General features: G+C 46.8%; 2 protein-coding genes and 1 long non-coding RNA gene across 3 annotated transcripts in view; 1 reads left to right on the forward strand and 2 right to left on the reverse strand.

Annotated features, from left to right (window-relative positions):
* TOMM40 (translocase of outer mitochondrial membrane 40) overlaps window positions 1–19,665 on the reverse strand; it is a 35,435-nt gene extending 15,770 nt beyond the window's left edge. The window contains exons 1-5 of the mRNA XM_068243022.1: window positions 19,563–19,665; window positions 12,746–12,949; window positions 11,029–11,096; window positions 7,751–7,843; window positions 5,033–5,134 (exon numbers count right to left, since the gene is read on the reverse strand). Coding sequence (XP_068099123.1) covers window positions 5,033–5,134; window positions 7,751–7,843; window positions 11,029–11,096; window positions 12,746–12,944 — 462 coding nt within the window. The 5' untranslated portion in view covers window positions 12,945–12,949; window positions 19,563–19,665. The remainder of the gene's footprint in view (window positions 1–5,032; window positions 5,135–7,750; window positions 7,844–11,028; window positions 11,097–12,745; window positions 12,950–19,562) is intronic.
* LOC137522889 (apolipoprotein C-II-like) overlaps window positions 1–22,994 on the reverse strand; it is a 596,236-nt gene that overhangs the window by 278,680 nt on the left and 294,562 nt on the right. The window lies entirely within an intron of this gene.
* The window catches only part of LOC137522887 (uncharacterized), a 30,531-nt gene continuing 27,408 nt past the window's right edge, over window positions 19,872–22,994 (forward strand). Inside the window, exon 1 of the long non-coding RNA XR_011022478.1 lies at window positions 19,872–19,950. This is a non-coding gene — a long non-coding RNA (uncharacterized lncRNA). The remainder of the gene's footprint in view (window positions 19,951–22,994) is intronic.

The raw sequence follows: 22,994 nt of genomic DNA on the forward strand, positions 1-22,994 counted from the left end.
AGTCAAAATTCACCTGTTGATTTTCAAAAGGAATATTTAAATTGCTGCCATTTTTACACTGGTATTAGCAGATCAGAGCAGTTTCTAGGCTAAATTTCACCCAGGGCGAGGGTGTAAAAATCGCCCCCCACCCCACCCCCATGGAGCCAGGCATAGGTGCCCGCAGTACAGGTTGAACAGGTTAGCTACGTAGGTGCCTCCAGTATAGGGTAGCCTGCATAGTTGCCCCCAGTGTAGGTTAGATAGGTAGGTGCCCCCAGTATAGTTTAGATAGGTAGGTGCCCGCAGTATAGGTTAGATAGGTAGGTTCCCGCAGTATAGGTTCGATAGGTAGGTTCCCCCAGTATGGGTTAGATCGGTAGGTTCCCCCAGTATAGGTTCAATAGGTAGGTTCCCCCAGTATAGGTTAGATAGGTAGGTCCCCCCAGTATGGGTTAGATAGGTAGGTTCCTGCAGTTTAGGATAGTTAGGTAGGTTCCCGCAGTATAGCTTGGCCAGGTAGGTTCCCGCAGTATAGGTTAGTTAGGTAGGTTCCCGCAGTATAGGTTAGTTAGGTAAGTTCCCGCAGTATAGGATAGTTAGGTAGGTTCCCACAGTATAGCTTGGCTAGGTAGGTTCTCGCAGTATAGGTTAGTTAGGTAGGTTCCCGCAGTATAGGTTAGTTAGGTAGGTTCCCGCAGTATAGGTTAGTTAGGTAGGTTCCCGCAGTATAGGATAGTTAGGTAGGTTTCTACAGTATAGCTTGGCTAGGTAGGTTCCCGCAGTATAGGTTAGTTAGGTAGGTTCCCGCAGTATAGGTTAGTTAGGTAGGTTCCCGCAGTATAGGTTAGTTAGGTAGGTTCCCGCAGTATAGGTTAGTTAGGTAGGTTCCCGCAGTATAGGTTAGTTAGGTAGGTAGGTTCCTGCAGTGTAGGATAAATAGGTAGGTTCCTGCAGTTTAGGTTAGTTAGGTAGGTTCCCACAGTTTAGGTTAGTTGGTATGGGCGGTATGAGTTGGGCGCAGGAGCGGGGGGAGCGAACATAATAGTAATAACTCACCTGCTTCCGCCGAACCCGCGCTGCTTCAATGTCCTTCCTTTCCCGGCATCTATCTCATTAGTCACAGTGCTTCCTGTGATGACATGCGGTATGTCATCACAGGGGGCGCTGTTACCAGGCGACGGACGCCGGGAGAGGAAAGATATTGAAACTGCGGGGAACGGATGAAGAAGGTGAGTTATAACTATTATGTCCGTTCCCCCGCTCCGGCGCCCCCCCTCCTGCCGCACAATAAAGCACCCCGGGCGATTGCACGTATCACACACCCATAGAAACGGGGCTGTAGCAGATGCCTCAAACCTGCTATAGTTGGTCATTGGGTGACTGGGGTTCAAATGTTGGAGAGGAGTGCAGCCACAGACAGCCAATCTGATTTGTTTAATTTCTATGGGAATATACAAATTATTGATGCCAAAGACCCCGAAGTTCACAAACTTGGTCATTGAGTGTTTGTGCATTAGGGTTAGAAAAAGTGGGCGGAGCCAAAACCGGTCAAATACATACACAGGCAGTTCCACGTCATTAGTGGGTGGAGACAAATGCAAATTTCACTGGGAAAATGTAAACTGCAGCCATACTTACACTGTTAATGGTAGGGTTCTCAAACTTTGCACAGTTGGTCACTGGGTGACTGGGTTAAATATTCAGAAAAGTGGGTGGAGCCTACAAAAGTGAATCAAACTTCACCTATTGCTTCTCAAGGGGAATATTTAATTGCTGCCATTCTTGCACTGTTAATGGCACAGGCCTCAAACCTGCTACAGTTGGTCATTGGGTGACTGGGGTTCAAATTCAGAAAAGGGGTGGAGCCACAAACAGCCAATCAGATTTTTTTCATTTCAATGCAAATTATTGTTTCCAAAGACCGCAAAGCTCACAAACTTGGTCATTGAGTAATTGTGTGTTAGGGTTAGAAAAAGTGGGCGGAGCCAACACTAGCCAAATACATACCCGGGCAACGCCGGGCAATCAGCTAGTTCCCTATAAACTAAACAAGCCTCGCCCACAGCTTTTCAGAGAGCCTTGGCACTCATACCCAGGTAGCAAGGGCTTATGGGAGCTCAGTCTGGGCAGAAGGTTACTAGCCAGAGATTTCAGAGGCAGAGGGGAGGAGTGCTCTGTGCAGGCACATAACTTCTGCTTAAGAGATAAACAATTGTATCTATCCTCCTGCTCCTAAAAATTACCCCTTGTTTGGGGGGGGGGGGGGGATCCCACAGTTATATTTTATATTTAAATCTGCTTTTTAGGTTTTTACTGGTTCATTGTCTCTGCTCAATGGCATATTCATTGAAGTGTACCAGAGCTACAATCTATGAACTATTGATCCCCTGTTATCACTTTCCTGCTCTTAGAAGCTATTTCCTGCTAGGAAAGTGTTATACCTGGTGCACACCATGCAATTTCCCATCAGATAGATGGGTCGATAGATAATTTCCGACAGATCCGATCGGATTTCCGACCGTTTTTCTGATCACTTCTTCGCAAATCGATCAAAAAAAACGTTCAGAAATCAGATCGGACCTGTCCGAAATTGTCTATTCAACCCATCTATGTGATGAGAACTTGCATGGTGTGTACCAGGCTTTGTATGCTTGTCATTTCTTACCAATGAGGGTTATGCTATAGTCCAGTGTTTCTCAAACCTGTCCTCATGACTACCCAACAGTGCAGGTTTTACAGGCAACCTCACCTATACACAGGCGGGAGAATATTAGTGTATCAGCTAGTTAGATTCCACGTAGCTGAGACACTAATTACCCCACCTGTGCATAGGAGAGGCTACTTGCAAAACATGCACCGTTGGGGAGTCACAAGGGCAGGCTTCAGAAACACTGCTATAGCTTGACCCAGATAGAAACGGTCACTGGCATACCTGATGTTTAACTCTTTCAGGCAGAGAAAGAAAAAAAGGAACACAGCTTAGTTATTTGTGTGCTTAACAATTACATACAAAATATCTATCTTATGTCACATGTCACCTTGGGGGTCCTTTAACCTTCCTGGCGGTTAATTTTTTTTTTTTTTTTCAAATAGTGAAAAACAACGTTTTTTTTAATTTTTTTTGTTTCATGTAAAGCTACCAGAGTGGTAGCTACATGAAACACCACTAGAGGGCGCATGTGGCCCTCTAGTCCGATCGCCGCCGGCAACAATAGCAAACAGGGGAACGCGTATATAACGCGTTCCCGTTTGGCTTCTCCTGTCGCCATGGCGACGATCGGCATGACGTCAGGCGCACTCGATCCAGCCCATAGCGCTGCCCGGAACTCATTGGTCCGGGCAGCGCAGGGCTCTGGCGGGGGGGCCCTCTTCTGCCGCTGCGTGCGGGCGATCGCCGCAGAGCGGCGGCGATCAAGCTGTGCGCGCAGCTAGCAAAGTGCTAGCTGCGCGCACATCACTTTACATTGTGAAAATCGCCCCACCAGGGGCTGAGATATCTCCCTGTGCGGCATAGCCCGAGCTCAGCTCGGGCTTACCGCCAGGGAGGTTAAAGCCAATGGTTACCAGTTCAAAAATAAAAAAGTCAGATACTCACCTAAGGAGAGGGAAGGCCCGGTCCTAATGAGCCTTCCCTCTCCTCTCCCGGTGCCCTCGGTGCTGCGCTGGCTCCCCCGTTCGCATCCGCCGCCGCAGAGACTTCTGAGGTCTTCGGGAGCACTCGGGCTTCCGAAGACGGGCCGTTCCATACTACCCATGCGCGAGTGCATCAGAGGGCGCTCGCGCATGCGTAGTATGGAGCGGCCCGTCTTCGGGAGCCCAAGTGCTCCCGAAGGCTTCCGAAACCTCCCTTCGGTGGCGGAAGTTGCAGTATTTGACCGAACTGGTCGAATACTGCTAAGGGGGAACCTGCGCGGGACCGGGCGAGGAGAGGGAAGGCTCATTAGGACCGAGCCTTCCCTCTCCTTAGGTGAGTATCTGACTTTTTTATTTTTGAACTGGTAAACATTCACTTTAATGAAAAAATACACAAGGTGTAATTCCTGGGATATTGTGTGCACAAGTAATATGTAAACAATAGGCAAATGTTAATTTTTTTTTTTTTTTTAAGCTGATCTTAACTACACCCCCATCTCCTCAATCCAATAGAAAACCTCTGGAGCTAATTGAGGGCTGGCTCAGACAGACGCCTCGTTTCAAATGCTTTTCCGCAAGCCTGCAAAAAGCATGTCGGCCGTCGACAGAGCTTCCCGGTGTTCAGTGTTTTTCATCCCCATGTGGTGGACATGTAAGCGTAGCGATAAACAATCCTGGAAGCAACGGTCGGCTAAGCGGACGGAAAAAAAGTGAGGAAGGAAACAGCAGTTTCTCAAACGATAGTAAGTGACAGTACCGACGACTGTCATCCAGCGTTAAGCAACGCAGCTGTCTTTTAGTAGCGCAGAACCGTCGGGTGAACCAGCCCTAATACTGGTCTAAATGTTGTACTTCCCATTCAGGAGGAGGCAGCTCGCCTTCGAAATATCGGGCAAATTCTGATATAATATAGAAGTCAACTCCATAGTGGCTGGATAGTGTACTGGTTAAGGACTCTACCTCTGGACACAGGAGTACTGTGTTCAAATACTGTTCAGTAAGCCAGCACCTATTCAGCAAGGAGTCCCTGGGCAAGACTCCTTAACACAAAGGGTGTTGAATCTGAGTCAAAGCAAATTTGGGTACCTGGAGTCGGAGTTGGGATGAGATTGGTACAAACTCCACAGCCCTGGTAAGCATTAGACTAAGGAGTCTGAGTCGGAGCCATTTTGGGTACCTGGAGTTGAAGTTTTCATAAACTGAGGAGTCAGATGATTTTTGTACCGGCTCCACAACACTGCTGCTGCCTATAGAGCGTGCCCTAGTGGCTGCAGCTCAAGTGCTTCCAGGAACTCCAGAAGATTTTTTTTTTGTCTTGTTACAGCATTAGAGAGGCCTATGTACATACCTTTACCTTTCAGGAACGATAGACATGACTACCACCATGTGTGGACGTTTTTTATTATAATAATCTTACCTGAAGGGCTATCTTTGATCGAACACACTGGGTGACTTGATGAATGATTTGTGCATTCAGGCTACCACTGTTATCCATATCTCCTACTAACACCGGGAAGGCCTGTGAATAAACAAAGCATTACAGCATGAACAACCACCCACATGACATCACTATCACTTCTAGATGAGAACAACCACTAACAAGCTGTATCATGCTTCCTAATCTGTCCACATCTCTACCACATTCCCTGCAGGAGCATGCAGGGACGTCACACGGAACCCACCCCTGTGTGGGCTGCAGATATGCAAAGTGTACCTGAGAGGAGAAGAAAGAAAGATTTGTTACTTACCCAGGGCTTCCTCCAGTCCCTTGCCGTCCTCCCGAGTGTCCCTGTTCTCTGCCTATCGGTCTCGGTAACTGGCTCAGCATGCGCAGAAGACCCCAACTGGCGCAACTGAGCAAGATTACCAGGACCGATAGCCGGAGAACGGAGACACTCAGGAGGACAGCGAGGGACTGGAGGAAGCCCCGGGTGAGTATCAAATCTTTCTTTATTCTCCTCTCAGGTTTGCTTTAGGGCTCCTTTCCACTATTGCAAATCCGCATGCGTCCAACGCATGCGGATTCGCACATGTAATGCAAGTGGATGGGCCTGTTTCCACTGTAGCGTTGTTGAAGTGCGTTTTTTTTTCAGCAGTGAAAAAACGCACAAAAGAACCGCAGAATTCGCCTACGAGTGGAATGCATGCGAATCGCCGCTAATGTATTTAATAGGGAATTTGCATGCTGTTTTGCTATGCAAATTTTCATGTGAATTCGCATGAAATCAATGGAAAAGCACACTGGCACTGCCATGGTTAAATTCGCATACATCGTCATCCATGCGAATTTTCATGCGAATTCGCACAAAAATTTGCATGCACACGCATGCGAAATTCGCATCCGCATGCGAATTTTGCCGCAGCGATTTCGCCACGCAATAGTGGAAACGGGCCCTTAATGCTTCTTTTTGCAGTTCCATCTGGTTATTAGGCTGGCAAGATGTGCACCTATTACTGTAAATATGAAAGTAAAGGATGTCCATACATTATCATAATGACTGATGCTAGCAGAGATCTATGCAGTAATGTGGGCACTTGATCCTCCTTTCGGTCAATTTCCGGCATGAAATCTGAATCAAAACGATGGATCCAGTATGCTGGAGAGACTATGCTCTAAAGGACTCCGTTGGATGTGTGGCGTTAGTGGCATTCGATTTCATGACAACCAATGCCCCCCCCCCCAGCTGGTCTCCACCCCCCCCCCCTCCCAAGTGTAAAATCTTCCAAAATTCATGTAAACACATACAAGTAAGAAGTATGTTTCTTCCAGAATAAAATGAGCCATAAATTACTTTTCTCCTACGTTGCTGTCACTTACAGTTGGTAGTAGAAATGTGACGGAACCGACAGGTTTTTACTAGTCCATCTCTTCATGGGGGATTCTCAATAGAGACTCTGAAGCCTTTTAAAATTTATCATTGTTTTATTTAACAATCCCCTTCTACACTATCACCCCATTTAAAACACGCAGTGTTTAACCCCCCCAAACACCGGGGCTAAAAATCCACGACTTTCCTGGTCTCAGTGAAAGAAAGACAGAGGGGCGGGGAGAGGCGGCGATCAGTGGGGATTGACGGGAGTAGAGGCAGAGCTACAGCCCAAAGATCTGCCTCTACAAGGAAGCACTCCCCCAACATTGCTCCGGGGATAGGGGGGGGGGGTTAACACAGCGTTCTGCCGCAGGATATCGGCATTTTAGATGGGGTGATAGTGTAGAAGGGGATTGTTAAATCAAAAGAGGAATTTTAAGAGGCTTCAGACTCTAATGTATTCTTGACTAAAAGCACTTATAGGAAAGGATCTATACAAAGAGGCAGTCCTGCACCTGTTTGTACACTATCCCGGCAGTTGGACTGAGCAACTGCCATTCACTAAGGGCTAGAGCCCACTGATGCAGTTGTGTCCGCTTTTCAGTTATATATCAATGTAATAGATGCTGAAAAGCGGACACAACTGCGTTAGTGGGCTCAGGCCGTAAATGCTTTTGAAAATAAGATCCTGAGAATCCCCCATGAGATGGGCTCTTCCAAAACTTGTCAGTTCAGTCACATTTCTACTACCTACTGCAAGTGACAGCAACATAGGAGAAAAGTAATTTATAGCACATTTTACTCTGGGAGATATGTACTTTTCATTTATGTTTTCATGTACAGGTAGTCCCTGACTTACAGCTTTGCGCAAAGCAGAAGTGACACAGAGGGGGACACTGGAGGCACAGAGGAGGTACAGGGGACAGAGATGGCACAATGTTCCGACTTAAGAACAGATTCAGGTTAGAAACAAACCTACAGTCCCCTATCCTGTTCGTTAACTGGGGACTACCTGTATTTTACATTTTTAAATTTTTCCTGATAGTGGTCCTTTAACAGCAGTAATAATTTCTTGTGCCACAAACAGAACATGAGTGACGTCACACACATGCGCAGAGAGTGCCCAGCAACGGGAGCGCGATTTAGGACACGCTCCGCCGGGCCAGCGCAGACGTACTACTCCGGGTCATTGCGACCCGGAAGTAGTAAGAGCCACAGCCACATGACAGGTTGGGCAGCCGAACAGTTCGGCTGCAGTTGCGCTAACAGTTCGCCCAACTCTACCTGCTTGCTGCCAGTGATACAGTTCTTGTAAACAGTCTCACCTCTGATGGACTCAGCTGCTTTGTTCCTACATATGTGGCACCAAAATGGTAATTGGATTCACCAACCGTACTGAGTGCGATCGTGTGATTTACCTAAGAGACAAGAAAAACAAGACAAAAGGTTCATTCAAGCGTACCAACATATAGGAGGCTTTAAAAGCAACAGGTCATCACAGAAACACGGGGACTGCAATTGTTCACCACCTTCACCAAATTCCAAACATAAACAAAAAACTGAGCAATGAAACTCCGTATTTCCTCTTTACTCTAAAAGATTATTTACAGCATAAAATCTACTAGCACAAAAAAAAAAAAAAAAAACTGTAGCAGAAAAGCATTCTACCAGTCAAAATGGTACTTTGTTCTTCAGTGGAAAGCACCTTGCTTCAGTGGGCAGCTTCTGGCCACATCCGAAGAGGTGATCACATTATCTTTTGTTTACATTCCTTTGTCAGATACATTTAGTAAACATTAGCAAACTGCCAAAACTGAGCTGTACTGAGCTGAGAAGCAGAAAGAGCTGAGAAGTGATAGCTAGATACATTATAATATATAAATACAGCAGCTATGCAATAAAATGCAATGGCAGCTTTCAGAGCAGATATACTGTACTTTGGGAATTTGTAATTTGTAAACAGACAATATAACTCATGCACAAAAGCAAATATGATAACGGTATGAGTAATACAAAGTAGGAAAACACATTTTTATTGAATGTTATGGGAGAGTTTTATCCCACTTTAAACAGGAATGGGTCTGCCAGCTGGTTAGCTAAGGATGATAAAACTTCAGTAGCCGATAACACTTGAAGTTTTTTTGTGAAGTCACACATTATAAATGTTATTCCAGTTCATTATCCAGTACAAGGATTCCTCTTTTATTGCTGCCTGTGACTAGCTGCAATACTGAAGTCCCCGAGTGCAGCCACTGAAGCAGGACCTCTGATGTGATTCTTCTTCCAAGTCAGTGACTCAGACAGCAGCGAAGGCATCAGAGCACAAGAGTCTGGCAGTCAATGCTCCCAGGACAGGTCAGTAACTGCGCCCTTCAGGCTTTCCGTGCCATAGGATTCTGTTAATTGCGGAACGTACCAACTAACAAGATAATCAATATGTGAACTGATATTAACCATTTATGCCACGCAGAGGTGAGCTTCACGTCCGCAGTGGCAGCTGCCAGAGCCGCAAGGACGAGCCGCAGGGAGTTTGCACGTGATCATGAGGGCAAATGCCCGCGATCGCGATGTTGCTAGTAAGAAGGGGGAATTGGCTGCAGGGGACAAAAGTCTCCTGTGCCAATTCGAACATGTCTGCTGAGAATAAACACTGTTTTTGTTCAAAAACAGTGTTTATTCTTAAATAGAGCCGCCGCACTGCCTCCCGCTGACAATGTCCGCTGCCCGATCGTTGGATTTATGAATGGGAACTTTGTATCCATTCATTAAAGAAAACCTGAACTGAAAATTAAAAGTCAAAAAAAGCATACACAAGTCATACTTACCTTCCATGTAGTCTACTCCTCAGTGTCTTTCTCCTGTCCCGCGTCCTGTTTGTTCACTGTGATCAAGGGAATTTTCAGTCCTCCATTTTGAAAATGGCCATTACCCATAACAGCTTTCTGGTCAGCACACAGTTAAACTGTAACATCGCCCACTTGAGCCATAGGGAAACATAGACATTACCTGGTACATCAGTTTTCCTCTCAGCTATAACTGACAGCAACTGATATTTTACTGACAGCAACTGATATATTTCAGATCTGACAAAATATTGTCAGAACTGGAAGGGATTATTGTCAGAAGAAAATGGTGAGCTTCTGAGAGATACTGATGGCAAGGTAACTATGTAATGTTCATTTGAAGTTACCTCATGTGTTTATTTTAAATATTTGTACTCAGTACAGGTTCTCTTTAACCTCCCCGCAGCCCACCTGTAATGCAGGCTTCCATTGAAACCTGCGTCACTTCCCTAGTAACAATGTAGCAACACATTGTTTCCTATGTAGCGTACTTGTACGCTACATAGTATTTTGCTCAGCGGGGACATCTTGTGGCAAAATAGGAAATAAAAAAAATTATATGTATGTCAAGAGGGAAATATTATAAATGTATGGGCTAAAAATTAGCAATGGATGTAAAAATGAAAAAAAAAATGTACCTTTATTTCCAAATAAAATATTGTCACCATACATTATACTAGGGATATAATTTTAACATTGCAATAACCGGAACAAATAGGCAAATAAAATGTGTGGGTTTTAACCACTTAAAGGAGTTCTGTGGGGGATTGTGGAAGAAAAAAACGGACACTTACCTTGGGCTTCTATCAGCCCCGTGCAGCGGTAATGTCCCACGCCGTCCTCCTCCCATCTGCCGTTCTCCGCCGCCGGCCCCGGTCTAAGCGGCATGGGATCCAACTGCGGCTGCACTACAGTGGCCGCGCACCCGCTCGCTTCCGCCTGCGTCATCAGAAGCTTACTGCGCAAGCGCAGTACAAGAAACCGTTGTACTGCGCCTGCGCAGTAAGCCTCAGATGACGCGAGCGGAGGCACGGCAACGCGCATTATTCGTCTGTGTGACAGACGAATAATAGCTTAGTGCCAGCTGCGGGGAACGGCGGATATGAGCAGGACGGCGTGGGACATTACCGCTGCAGGGGGCTGATAGAAACCCCAGGATCTGTGCTTCGTGGGCTCTCCAGCCCACAGCACAGATCAGGAATAAGGCAGGGCTCCTCAAAGCCCCCCTCTGCAGCACGATTCCTCCCTCCCCTTCGCTCCATGGGCGGCACAGGACGGCGATGCGTCCTGCGCACCTCCGATAGGCTTCAGCCTACCAACGGCGGCGATCCCCAGCCAATCAGAGGCCGGGGATCGCTGATCTCCTTTACGGCGCTGCTGTATTGATGTAAACAGCAGGGATTTCTTCCCCAGGTGTTTACAATTAGCCTGCGAGCCGCGATTGGAGGCTCGCAAGCGGTTCACGGAGACACACTCAGTGAACTGACATAGAGCGGCCACTCGAACGAGCGGTCGTTTCCATGTAAAACCACTAACGACCAGCCGCCGCCTATCGGTGTTAGCTGATCGTTAAGTGGTTAATTATGGTAGCATGTGGTATTTTAAAACTATGATGGCCTATGATATGATACTGAGAAATGATTTTTTTTCTTAATTATTCCCGTTAAAATACATTTAGAATAAAATAATTCTTAACATAATGTACCATTCAATTATTTCTGATTGAAGCGATTTCACCATGCAAGGAGGAGTGTTCTTACCTGGAAATAGTTACTTAGCCCCTTATTTACTGTCAGTTTCACACCTTCCATCTGTGATGGGAATAATTCTGTGAGGATAAAAGGAAAGACAGGGAAATAAATGCACAGGAGTCTATGGAAACCAGTCAGGCACGCAGGAAGTGAGGAGACACAGTGACAGTCATAGGGAAGTCACATGGGCTGCTTTCATAATTTGGGTTTTGTTCTGTTTTCAAAACGTTTGTCTGGTGTTGGGTTCAGTGGGATGCGAAAGTTTGGGCAACCTTGTTCATTGTCATGATTTTCCTGTATAAATTGTTGGTTGTTACGATAAAACATGACAATTAAAGTGGAATATAACCCTGCATTTCAACTTTGCTCTAAAACATTATTTACAGCATATTATATGCAACCAGCATTTTTTTTTTTTACTAGGCCAGCATTGGAAGGGTTACACACAGAGCTTTAAAGTTCTGTGGAGAGAAATACTGCAGCAGCAGTTTAGATAGATACATTTAAGTAAACACAATGTAACAAGTGTGGAATGTGACACACACTCTCTCTCTGTGTACGGGAGCTCCTGCACAGTCAGAGCGTGTGTCACATTACGTCCAAAATCGATCGTTCCAGTCGATCTGTCCGCGCGGAAGATTTCGCTCGATCCCCGGCAGGTCAGGAGTGCGTCGTTCGAATGTTGGACGACCGACGCTAGCGGCAATACATTACCTGTTCCGCCAGCGCGTGTCCCTGCTGCCCCTTCTCTGCGCAGGGCTCTGGCTGGCTTCACTTCCTGTCAGGGGAAGTTTAAACAGTAGAGCGCCCTCTACTGTTTAAACTTCCCCTGACAGGAAGTAAAGTGAAGCTGGAGCCCAGAGCGGAGAAGAGACAGCAGAGACCGGGGGACTCGCGCCGGCCGGATCAGGTAATGTATGCAGGCAGGGGGGCAGCAGCAGCTCCACAGATCGTGAATCCGTTTCATTGTGAAATCGATTCAAAATCTGTTTGCAGTGTAGGCAGCCAATAGATCCCTCTTTGATCAGATTCAATCACAGAGGGATCTATCTGCTGGTCGATCTGGTGGCAGTCGACCAGTGTATGGCAGCCTTTAGAAGTTCCCTGCCAGCAAAGCTGGACGCATCCGAACTTTAGATAATGTTATCTTGTGTTTAATTGTATCAAGTGAGGAATGTAAACAAATACTTCTCTGACACTGCAGGCACTGCTGGACAAAGTCAGACAATCAGAAAGCATTTCTGCTTACCGTACCTTAGAACATGAATAAAGCAGGAATAAATAAAATGTAAAGTCAGCTTTCAGAGCAAAAAAAAGTGTACTTTGGGAACGTATAATTTCTAAATGAATACTAATACTTATGCACAAAAGCAAATAGGATAACCGTATGGCATATAAAAAGTAGGAAAACATGTTATTGAATATTATGTCATGGTTCTATACCGCTTTAAAGGGGAACTTTAACCAAGAATTAAACTTAATTCCCATCAGTAGCGTGTGCGTGTGTGGTGTGTGTGTGCCATTTTTTTGCCCAACGTGGGAAATGAGATGCAGATAATTCCAAGTCGATACAGAATTTGCATACTCCTGCATCCACTTGGAATTATTTGCATCTCATTTCTCATCCCTAGTTCTCACCAACCTTGTGTCTGTGATAAAGAATGGTTGCGTTGCTACTGTGGCCTGTAGAATAACATCTTCCATTGGACAAGAAGTCAAGCCTCACCTTTACATTTACGATGACATTCCTCAAAGGTGCCGGGATTGGGTAACCGATCTTCCTGAGGTTCCTTCTTCTCTGCTGTTTGGGCCAGGCCAGACACGGGGGGCATTGTGAATCCAGGAGGAACAGATACTAAGCCGGGGCCTGGAGGAGTTCCCCCAGGAGGGGGAGCAGGAGAGCTGGCAGCCAATACATTCCCCATGATTACTAGAAAGAAGGAAAATATAACAGATCAGAAGACAGCGACTGGAAATGCACCAAAGGATTATTAATCTGCTAATGTAAATAAATGCAGTGATATCACATCCGATGCATGATGCACACAGTCAAGGCCAGGGGAAGTGTGCAACAGATTCAGTTGCCAGGCAGCTGCAGCCATAAACTTGCTGCTGCTCACTGTGGCAGTATATGAAATGCCCTCGACAAGATCTCATTCTTGTATCTTTTCCTATCCAAACCCGTTTTGATTCCCTCTAACTGAAGCCAATCCGGATGTAATTTCCTCCCTTACTTTGTTTTCTGTCCCCAGCCCTGAACTGTGCGCAGTCAATCAGTGAGGAGCAGGAATGTGGGAGGGGAGATGGCAAGCTTCTATCTCGTCAGCAATGTACCAAATAGAGCCAGTCTGACAGATAAGATTTATTACAGCAGAAACATTTATGATTATATTGGAGTGTTTGCAATGCAGGGTCAGGTTGCAGGCTGCATAATAAACACAGAGCAGTGGGTAAATGGAATTTTGATTTTGTGGCTGACAATCCCTCTTTAACAAAGCATTCACATAAAGGTATTTGTGTGGTGTGTGTACTTCAGATGATGATTCTCATAACAGGGGGCACTTGGTAACCACAGTCTTTCACACATGCTGAGTAAAGGCTCAACCAATCCTGAGCCGGATTGTCATCTGATTTTGGTCTGTTGGACGACAGTCAGGCGTGTGTATGCGTGACAAACAACTAGACGAGTGACCGGTAATCTGCGGTTTACCTGAACTATCCAACGGATCAGCTCACATGACTGTTGGGCTGTTGTGGTGGAGCTGGCCACGTGTGTGCAAGCTGTGTGCATGATGCACTGTCGTTCCACTTGCGTGTACAGTATGTAAATGAGCTGGTTGTTCAGTAGGTTGGTGCGCAGAAAATACAAGTCATGTAAAAGGTTTGTCATGGTGTCAGTCGTGTTGTGGTGTTGGATGTCTGTATGTACCTAAACACTGATCTGCTGACTATCACATACCTTCATTATCAGTGTCCTTTGCTGACCTAAAAAGTAAACAGGCTTGTTGTACAGAAAAGGTTTCCCATAGCTGCCTCCACTGAAAGGACTAGTATATTCAATTAACAGTGGAAGGAGAGCAAGACAGCTATAATACGGTATATACTGTATCTGGTTATAGTGGAAAGTGGGCGGGCTGGCAGCCACTTGTAGCCTGCTCTCTGCCTGCACACTACTCTAGGCCTGTGTGGAGAACCTCAAAAGCACCAGCCTGAGACTCCTATGCTTCCTGTGTAGCTGCTGACCGATTACTGAGGGAATTGCCTGTGACTTGCTTGTGGATGGCTGCAATACTACAGTATCATCCACGATGCACAGAAATCTGGACAGAGGAGCTCACTATCAGTACTGTACCTGCATTAACTGGTGAGACCCATGCTTCCTGTTGCATAATTATTGCATATACATTTTATGTGTTTTAATGCAATTGAAATTATACAACTTTTTGTGATAGTGGTACTTTAACTGTTTCCTTACTCTAAATACGCCTCTCTGACACTGCAGCTGTCCTTGGTAGATTTTGGGGTGCAATATCAATAGTGCTTGGGGCCCCATACAAAACTCGCACTGGGGCTTCAAGCTCCTTAGTTAAACCACTGCCCAAACGCTATTTGCCATAGTGGTTGCTGGAAAGACAGGCAGTGTCCATGCAGATACATACCGTACCCCAACACAATCACAAATAATTATTTGGGTGAAGAAAGTCTGACGTTTGTACAAAGCTGAAAGCCTCGCACACACTCTAGGTAATCATTGGATGAGACAATCAGTTTGAGCTGAAAGCCCGGAATGTGTACAGCTGTTCCCAGATGTCATTTAGCGACATACAGCATCCCCCCTCTCCCCCTTACCACAGCAGTCCTTCAACAAATGCATTGCACACTCACATACCTGACTGTAATTCAATAAACTGCTCACATAACCATCCAGTAAACTATAAAATGCAAGGTGTGTTCAGGTATTCATAGGACTCCTCTAAACTGCATCTCAAGTTTAGCCATGCAATTACACTGAGTAATTCAACAACTGCTCACAAAGTTCTTACAGTTAAAGAGGATCTGCAAGAAGAAAAAGTGCCCCTATGGAGCACTTACCTTGGGAAGAGGACGATTCTGGGTCCTAACGAGGCTTCCCCATCCTCCTCTGTCCCAGCGCTATCAGCCTCGGCTCCAGTCACAACAATGACATGCGGTGTCTGCTCCTGCAGAGTAGAGCGGATCCAATCAGGTTCAGCTATTTCTGAACCCGAAGAAAACCGCTACTGCACCTGTGCGATGCTCACACAGGATTGTTATGAACCTGAAGCCCCGGCTGACAGCGCTGGAACGGAGGACGACGGGGACCCACGTTAGGATCCAGGGCTTCCCCCTTCTGAGATAAGTACAGCATAGGGGCATTTTTTTTTCCTTACAGATACACTCTAAATAAAAGTAAATTGAGAGGGCAATAGAGGATGGCATATTTGTTTAATTTACTTTTGTTGCCAGCCGTTTACAGCCGGTTGACACTGGCCTTACAGTCCGTTTAGCAGACCGTAACTGAACTGATCCTAATGGATGTAAATGGATCCTATGTTAATCAATCAGATCCGTTCACATTGCTCCATTGAAACATATCCATTCAGCCCATTCCACTGAGCGGATTGTGAGTTTGGGGATGGATCGATTCTTCCGAAACAACGGACCCTGACCAGTGAATTTTGATCCGTTCAGTGTGAACCAGCGCTTAGATATGTTGAGTTACGTTATAGGACAACAATTGTACGCTGTTATACAAGCTGTACACTGACTGCTTTACATTGTATCAAAGTGTCATCTCTTCAGTGAAAAGACATACTGTAATAAAATATTTACAAAAATGTGAAAGGTGTACTCACTTCTATAAGATATTGTATTAACTATTAAACAACCCTGACCCTGAACAAGCATGCAGCAGATCAGGTGTTTCTGACATTATTGTCAGATCTGACAAGAATAGCCGCATGTTTGTTTCTGCTGTTATTCATACACTACTGCAGCCAAACAGATCAGCAGGGCTGCCAGGAATTAGTATTGTTTCAAAGGAAATAAATATGGCAGCCACCATAGTCCGCACTACAGTGGCCCTTTAAAGTAAACCTGGGGGGGGGGGGGGGGTTAATTAGATACTTACCTAAGAAGTGGGAAGCTTCCATATGATCCAGATCCTCCTTGAGCCCACTGCTGCTGCCCAGGACCTCGCTCTGCTTATGGCTGTGCTCCCATCCAAGTTTCTTTGTACTGGGCATGCTCCAGTACAGTCCCTACATGCCCAGTACACAAAAGCTCGTACTTGGATGAGAGAGCAGCCACAAGAACATATCCGACATGCTCTTCTTGGATACGCATAAAGGGCCGTAGCACTGGAACAGCGGGGGCACCAGGATACTGTGTGATCTTACCACATTAGAGGGAAGCCTCTGGTTAGTCTGTAGGCTTCCCTCTACTGTGGTAAGCATCTAATTCTTTTCTTTACTTCACTTTAGAAAGATAACATGCCAAGAACATTATAAGGTGCTCAGAAAGATTATTCTATTCTTCCTATACCTTCTCATTGGCTCCAGAACGTAATTATTTTACAAAGTAACGGCTTCCCCTTAGTCGGTATCTGCATTAGTATATCTCCAAGCATGAATTTCTAGGCTTGACGATTTGATTCATTGCTTATAAACAAAACAGCATTTTAGAGGTGTGCCAGGCTTGTTTTATGGTGAAAGTGAGTTCCAGAGGCTACAAGTAAACTTTAAAACAGAACTCTAAATTTTGATTAAAAAAAAAAAAATCTACACTATTCGGCCCACCATTCCCTGTGAAAAATGCTACAACTGAGGAATGGCGTCATCCCAAAACAAGTAGTGCTGCTTTTCACTCCAATATATGGCTATAAAACAGCAGCCTTTGGTGTGCCATCTCCAATCTGTTATATAACCTGTGAGTAATGGTAATTGTGTAACGCCTGGTACACGCATCCAATTCTATCACTCCCAAGTAGTATGAGGGCCAACGGATTTTGAACAGATTGTGCAGGGTAGCTTTCATACTACATGGAGGTGGTAAAGTTGGCTGGTGATTTGACAATCAAAATTGGATATGTGTACTAGGCTTAACGGACAACTATCGTGGAAAATGTTAAAATTTAAATTGCCTACTGTGCGTATAAATGTACATTGCTCCCAGAGAAAAAATGTACTGTAAATTTTTTTCTTCTCCTGGGTTGCTGTCACTTTCAGCAGCTAGTGAAAATCTGACAGATCTGTCAGGTTTTGGACATCATCTCATGGGGGATTCTCCATTAATTCTTTATTTACAAAAGCACTTGCTAAATGGCAGTTGCTCAGACCAAATGCCAAAATAGTATGCAAATGAGTAGGGAAGCTGGTTCACATAATTGTAAAGATCCTTAAAAGGACTTCCATTGCAAGAATTGGGAAACAGATGTTACTCACCTGGGGCTTCTTTCAGCCCCGGTCCTCCGGTTTGTCCCGCTGGCTGCCCATTGAGATCGTGACCCCACCGGCAAGTTGGCTCTTCTGCGAATTTGTGCCCGCGTGTCCACGTCATCTGATGCGTACTGCGCCTGCACAGTACTTGGGCGCAGGCACAGTACGCATCAGATTACGCTGGCACAAATTTGCATGCAGACCCAGAAGAGCAATAACTCCCTCTGTACATAGAACTCTTAGCAGTGAACATTCTGTACAGTTCACATGGCAGAAGATGTCACCACCAGTGATAAATGTCAGAATGTAAATCAGGGAAATGAAAGATTTTACAATGGGCAAACACTGACTAAATAACCTATAAACTGATATTGTAAAAAAAAAAAAAAAAAAAAAGCAATTTTATTCATTATGTTTATGTTATTTTCACTGCAGTTCCTCTTTCAATGGCCGCACTCTTTTTCCATTGCAATGGGATGCAACCATTATGCACCGCAATGGCCCACTGTGAACCTAGCCTAAAAACTGCAGAGGGTGAGGTCATTGGAGAACTGAGGAAATGGCAACCAATCATGTTATCAGAATGTTCCTATGAGATTTCCATCTGGGTCACCTCAACCATACTAGCGCCAAGTAAAAAGGAAATATGCCCTTGTATACCTCTTATAACCCTTTAAAACATAAGTGATGACCATTTCCCTTTCATAAAGGAAGGCTATACCATGTGCATTGTCTAACGTTCACCATGCCTCAATCTGCTAGTTATTTATAACTTTCTGCCCCATAACAACAAGTACACTAATATCAAGGTAGGCTAGAACACTTGCTTTGTAAGGATAAGGACCATTAGTCCACTGTGCTCTATGAAACCCATAACAACTATGCAAATGGCGATAAAGAGGTGCCCAGGAATGGATAAAATAATTCAAAACCATAAAATGCTGGCAAAGCGTTTCGTGTGACCAACTGCTCGCTTCATCAGGCCATTGCTCGGCTCTACAAGCATCTACTACTTCGCTCAATGCTCAGCTCTGCTATTTGAAAATAACCATTATTAGCCTGAGGAAGTGAGCAGTTGATCTCACGAAATGCACCGCCAGCCATTACTAAAACGTTTTTGCAGATTGATAGATTAAGGTAAGCCACCTCTTATCCTTATTTTGATGTTTTTTTAACTATTTTATGCATTCCTGGTGGTCCCTTTACACCCTTTTGGATTGTGCACCCTCCCATCGGGAGGCAGAAGGCCTCTCAGCCTAAGCTACAAGGCTGCTTTCTCCTACTTTTAACTGGACCTGAACTCCCTCTCTGCTCTAGTAAACATCACAAACTTTAAGGGAAAACATTTCTTTGTTACAGCTGATACAAATGGCGCAATGAATCTCCAGCTGAAAGATCAAACTACAATTTGTGATTAGTCAAAGATAAGGGGGAACTTGACAGGCCAAACTCTCTAAACACACACAGGGTGCATTTTTCTATGTTTTCCTTCTGTCCTGTGCAAGAGTTCAGGTCAATTTCGAGAGGATGAAAGTGATCCAGTGGTTTATCCGGAACATCCGGGTGGAGATGGAAATACGGTATCTCTACACAACAAAATTGGTTGGTTAACCACATTACCAAACTATTGGTTGGTTGCCCATATTAGCAACCTTATCTTGTCAGTACCCTTTTTCACAATCAGTTTACTTCATCCACAGTGGAATCACACTATTTGGGCTCCTTTTGTCTCTCTGCTTCTCAAAGGTGATCTACATCTTATCTCTTAAGTGTCCACTTGTACAACCTATGCTAGGTCCTGTGTTTGGCAATGGCTGGGTCCTATAGCTCACTATAATACAGATATCATACATCCTCGGGTAATAGTGGCCTTCCACTAAGGCAGGGGGAAGCAATGCGTCCATTAGCTCAGTAGGATATGATCAGTCTGCAGTCTCCTCCCTTCCTGCATGTTCACCTTCCCCAGCATGTTCCATTCATACAGAGTGCACCAGGCCATGTCCCCGCCCGGCCACCGTGCCCCTGAGTGCCCTCGCCCACCGCTCCACTCTGCGCCCCCCAGTGCACATCCCCCCACCACTATCTCACCTTTCCTCTCCGCTCCTCCGCTCTCCGGGGCTTCTCACATACACTCACACACGAAAAGAGCAACCTAATCGGCCAGCTGCGCAAGCCCCGCCTCTCCTCCCGCCTCATTGACGGAAAAGCAAAATCCCGCCTCCTCTCCCTCACGTCATTGGCTGATTCCTGCTGCCAATCACCCGGCTTCTTGCGGTGAAGCCTAGCTTGCTGCGAGGTCTCTGCTGGTTGGCCCCGGCGCGGCAACCTTGGCTTCCCATTGGTGGAAGCCGGCACGGAGGTCGTAGTGCAAGGTCATGTGAGCCGCCCCACAGTCCCATGCGCTTTTCAGGCCTGGCCGGCCATTTTCGGGTGGTTGGCATGGCTACAATCACGTGTTTTGACGACTGATGATGATGTAAGCTTCATTCATAGATTGCAGCCAGGCTGTGAAAGAGAGCGGTTTGGTTATTAAGAGGCCTTGGCGGTATAGACAGTGCTGGGGTGCAGGGAGACAGTGGCAGTGCTGGAGACCAGGGGTGCAATGCTGGGGTACAGGGAGACAGTGGCAGTGCTGGGGAGCAGGGAGACAATGGCAGTGCTGGAGACCAGGGGATGCAATGCTGGGGTGCAGGGAGACAGTGGCAGTGCTGGAGACCAGGGGTGCAATGCTGGGGTACAGGGAGACAGTGGCAGTGCTGGGGAGCAGGGAGACAATGGCAGTGCTGGAGACCAGGGGATGCAATGCTGGGGTGCAGGGAGACAGTGGCAGTGCTGGAGACCAGGGGATGCAATGCTGGGGTACAGGGAGACAGTGGCAGTGCTGGAGACCAGGGGATGCAATGCTGGGGTACAGGAAGACAGTCGCAGTGCTGAGGAGCAGGGATACAGTGGCAGTGCTGGAGACCAGGGGGTGCAATGCTGGGGTGCAGGGAGACAGTGGTAGTGCTGGGGTGCAGGGAGACAGTGGCAGTGCTGGAGACCAGGGGATGCAATGCTGGGGTACAGGGAGACAGTGGCAGTGCCGGGGAGCAGGGATACAGTGGCAGTGCTGGAGACCAGGGGGTGCAATGCTGGGGTACAGGGAGATAGTGGCAGTGCTGAGGAGCAGGAAGACAGTGGTAGTGCTGGAGACCAGGGGATGCAATGCTGTGGTCCAGGGAGACAGTGGTAGTGCTGGGGTGCAGGGAGACAGTGGCAGTGCTGGAGACCAGGGGATGCAATGCTGGGGTGCAGGAAGACAGTGGCAGTGCTGGGGAGCAGGGAGACAATGGCAGTGCTGGAGACCAGGGAGGGGGGGGGGGGGGGGGTAATGCTGGGGTACAGGGAGATAGTGGCAGTGCTGAGGAGCAGGAAAACAGTGGTAGTGCTGGAGACCAGGGGATGCAATGCTGGGGTGCAGGGAGACAGTGGTAGTGCTGGAGACTAGGGGATGCACTGCTGGCGTGCAGGGAGACAGTGACACTGGTGGTGTGCAGGGAGACAGTGGCACTGCTGGGGTACAGGGAGACAGTGGCAGTGCTGAAGACTAGGGGGTGCAGTGCTGGGGTGCAGGGAGACTGGCAGTGCTGGAGACCAGGGGGTTCAGGGAGACAGTGGGGGTGCAGGGAGACCGTGGTAGTGCTGGAGACCAGGGGATGCATTGCTGGGGTGAAGGGAGACTGGCTGTGCTGGCGAGCAGGGGATGCAGTGCTGTGGTGGAGGGAGACCGTGATAGTACTGTAAAGCAGGGGATGCAGTGCAGGGAGACAGTGGGGGTGCAGTGCTGGAGTACAGGGAGACTGGCAGTGCTGGACACCAGGAGATGCAATGCTGGGGTGAAGGAAAACAGTGGTAGTGCTGGAGACCAGGGGGCACAGTGCTGGGGAATAGGGAGACAGTGACAGTACTGGAAAGCAGGGGATGCAATGCTGGGGTGCAGAGAGACAATGGCAGTGCCTGTGAATAGGGAGATAATGCTAAGGAGCAGGAAGGCAATGGCAGTGCTGGGGAATAGGGAGATAATTGCAGTGCTGGGGAATATGGGGATAATGCTGAGGAGCAGGGATACAATGGCAGTGCTGGGGAATAGGGAGACAATGCTGGGATGCAGGGAGACAATGGCAGTGCTGGGGAATAGGGAGATAATGCTGAGGAGCAAGGAGACAATGGCAGTGCTGGGGAATAGGGAGATAATGCAAGGAGACAGTGGCAGTGCAGGAGAGCAGGGGAGAGATGCAAAGCTGGGGTGTAGGGTGGCAGTGAAGCCTAGCTTCTGATTGGCCCCAGCTCTGCAACCTTGGCTTCCCATTGATGGAAGCCATCACGGAGGTAGTAGTGCAAGGTCATGGTGGTAATGCTGAGGTGCAGGGAAGATAATGCTGAGATGCAGGGGACAGGAGAGAGTGTTGCAGCAAACATTGCAGAGGATACAGTGCTGGGGTGTAGGAAAGCCAGTGCTGGGGAGTAGGGAAGATAATGCTGATGTACAGGGAGACAGTTACAGTTCAGGAGTGCAGGGGAAATAATGCTGATGTACACGAGAGGCTGCTGCAGCACTGAGAGACATTGCAGGTGATGCAGTGATGGGAAGGAGGGAGGCAGTGCTGAGAATCAGGAGAAACAATGTAATGCCTGGTACACACCATGCAATTTCTTATCAGATCAGTGGGTTGAATCGATAATGTCTGACAGGTCCGATCTGATTTTTGATCTTTTTTCTGATCGATTTTTGTATAGAAGTGATTGAAAAATCGATTAGAAAAACAATCAGACATGTCGGATATTATCAATTCGATCCATCAATGTGATGGGAAATTGCATGGTGTGTACCAGGCATTAGGGATCAGAAGAGATGATGCTGGGGTGCAGGAAGGCAATTTCCAAGTGCAGAGGAGACATTCCCAGGTAAAATGACCTGGAAAGATAGTAGATTTACTACTCATGGTTAATATTGAGTGGGAGCATATATGTATGGTAGGCATACACTGTCTAGTATTGTAGTCCATGGCAGTGACCGCAGTGCTATTCTATGGCAAAACAGCCAATTAAAAATTCCCACATGTAAGGTTTGTGTGTTGCAGAAATGAAACAAACAAAACTAAATGCAGTGGAGACAGACGTGTGAATTGGTTTGTGCTCCTCCGTAGGAAAGCATGGGGTCCTTTCTGCATGTGCTTTGGACGGGGCAGTGCTTTTCAGCGCTGCTAGATTTGGGCGCAGCCGGCACCACCATAGACTGTAATAGGAATTACATCTATAGTGGCGCTCAGTGATTAACCAGGCGCCGTCAGAAGACAGAGCCGAAGTTGCTTTTAAAACACAATAATTCGGTCTCCAGCAATCGCTGGAAGCCGAATTCTATCATTCCCCACTATCCATGGCGGCCTGGAGGGGGAATAGTAATTAACACGGCCCAGACTTGTGCAGAAGCAGGATCAGCCATATACCGATTTCCGCCGATTTCAAATGTATGTGCTTTGG

This window comes from Hyperolius riggenbachi, chromosome 6 (assembly GCF_040937935.1).
Source record: "Hyperolius riggenbachi isolate aHypRig1 chromosome 6, aHypRig1.pri, whole genome shotgun sequence".
Taxonomy (NCBI): domain Eukaryota; kingdom Metazoa; phylum Chordata; class Amphibia; order Anura; family Hyperoliidae; genus Hyperolius; species Hyperolius riggenbachi.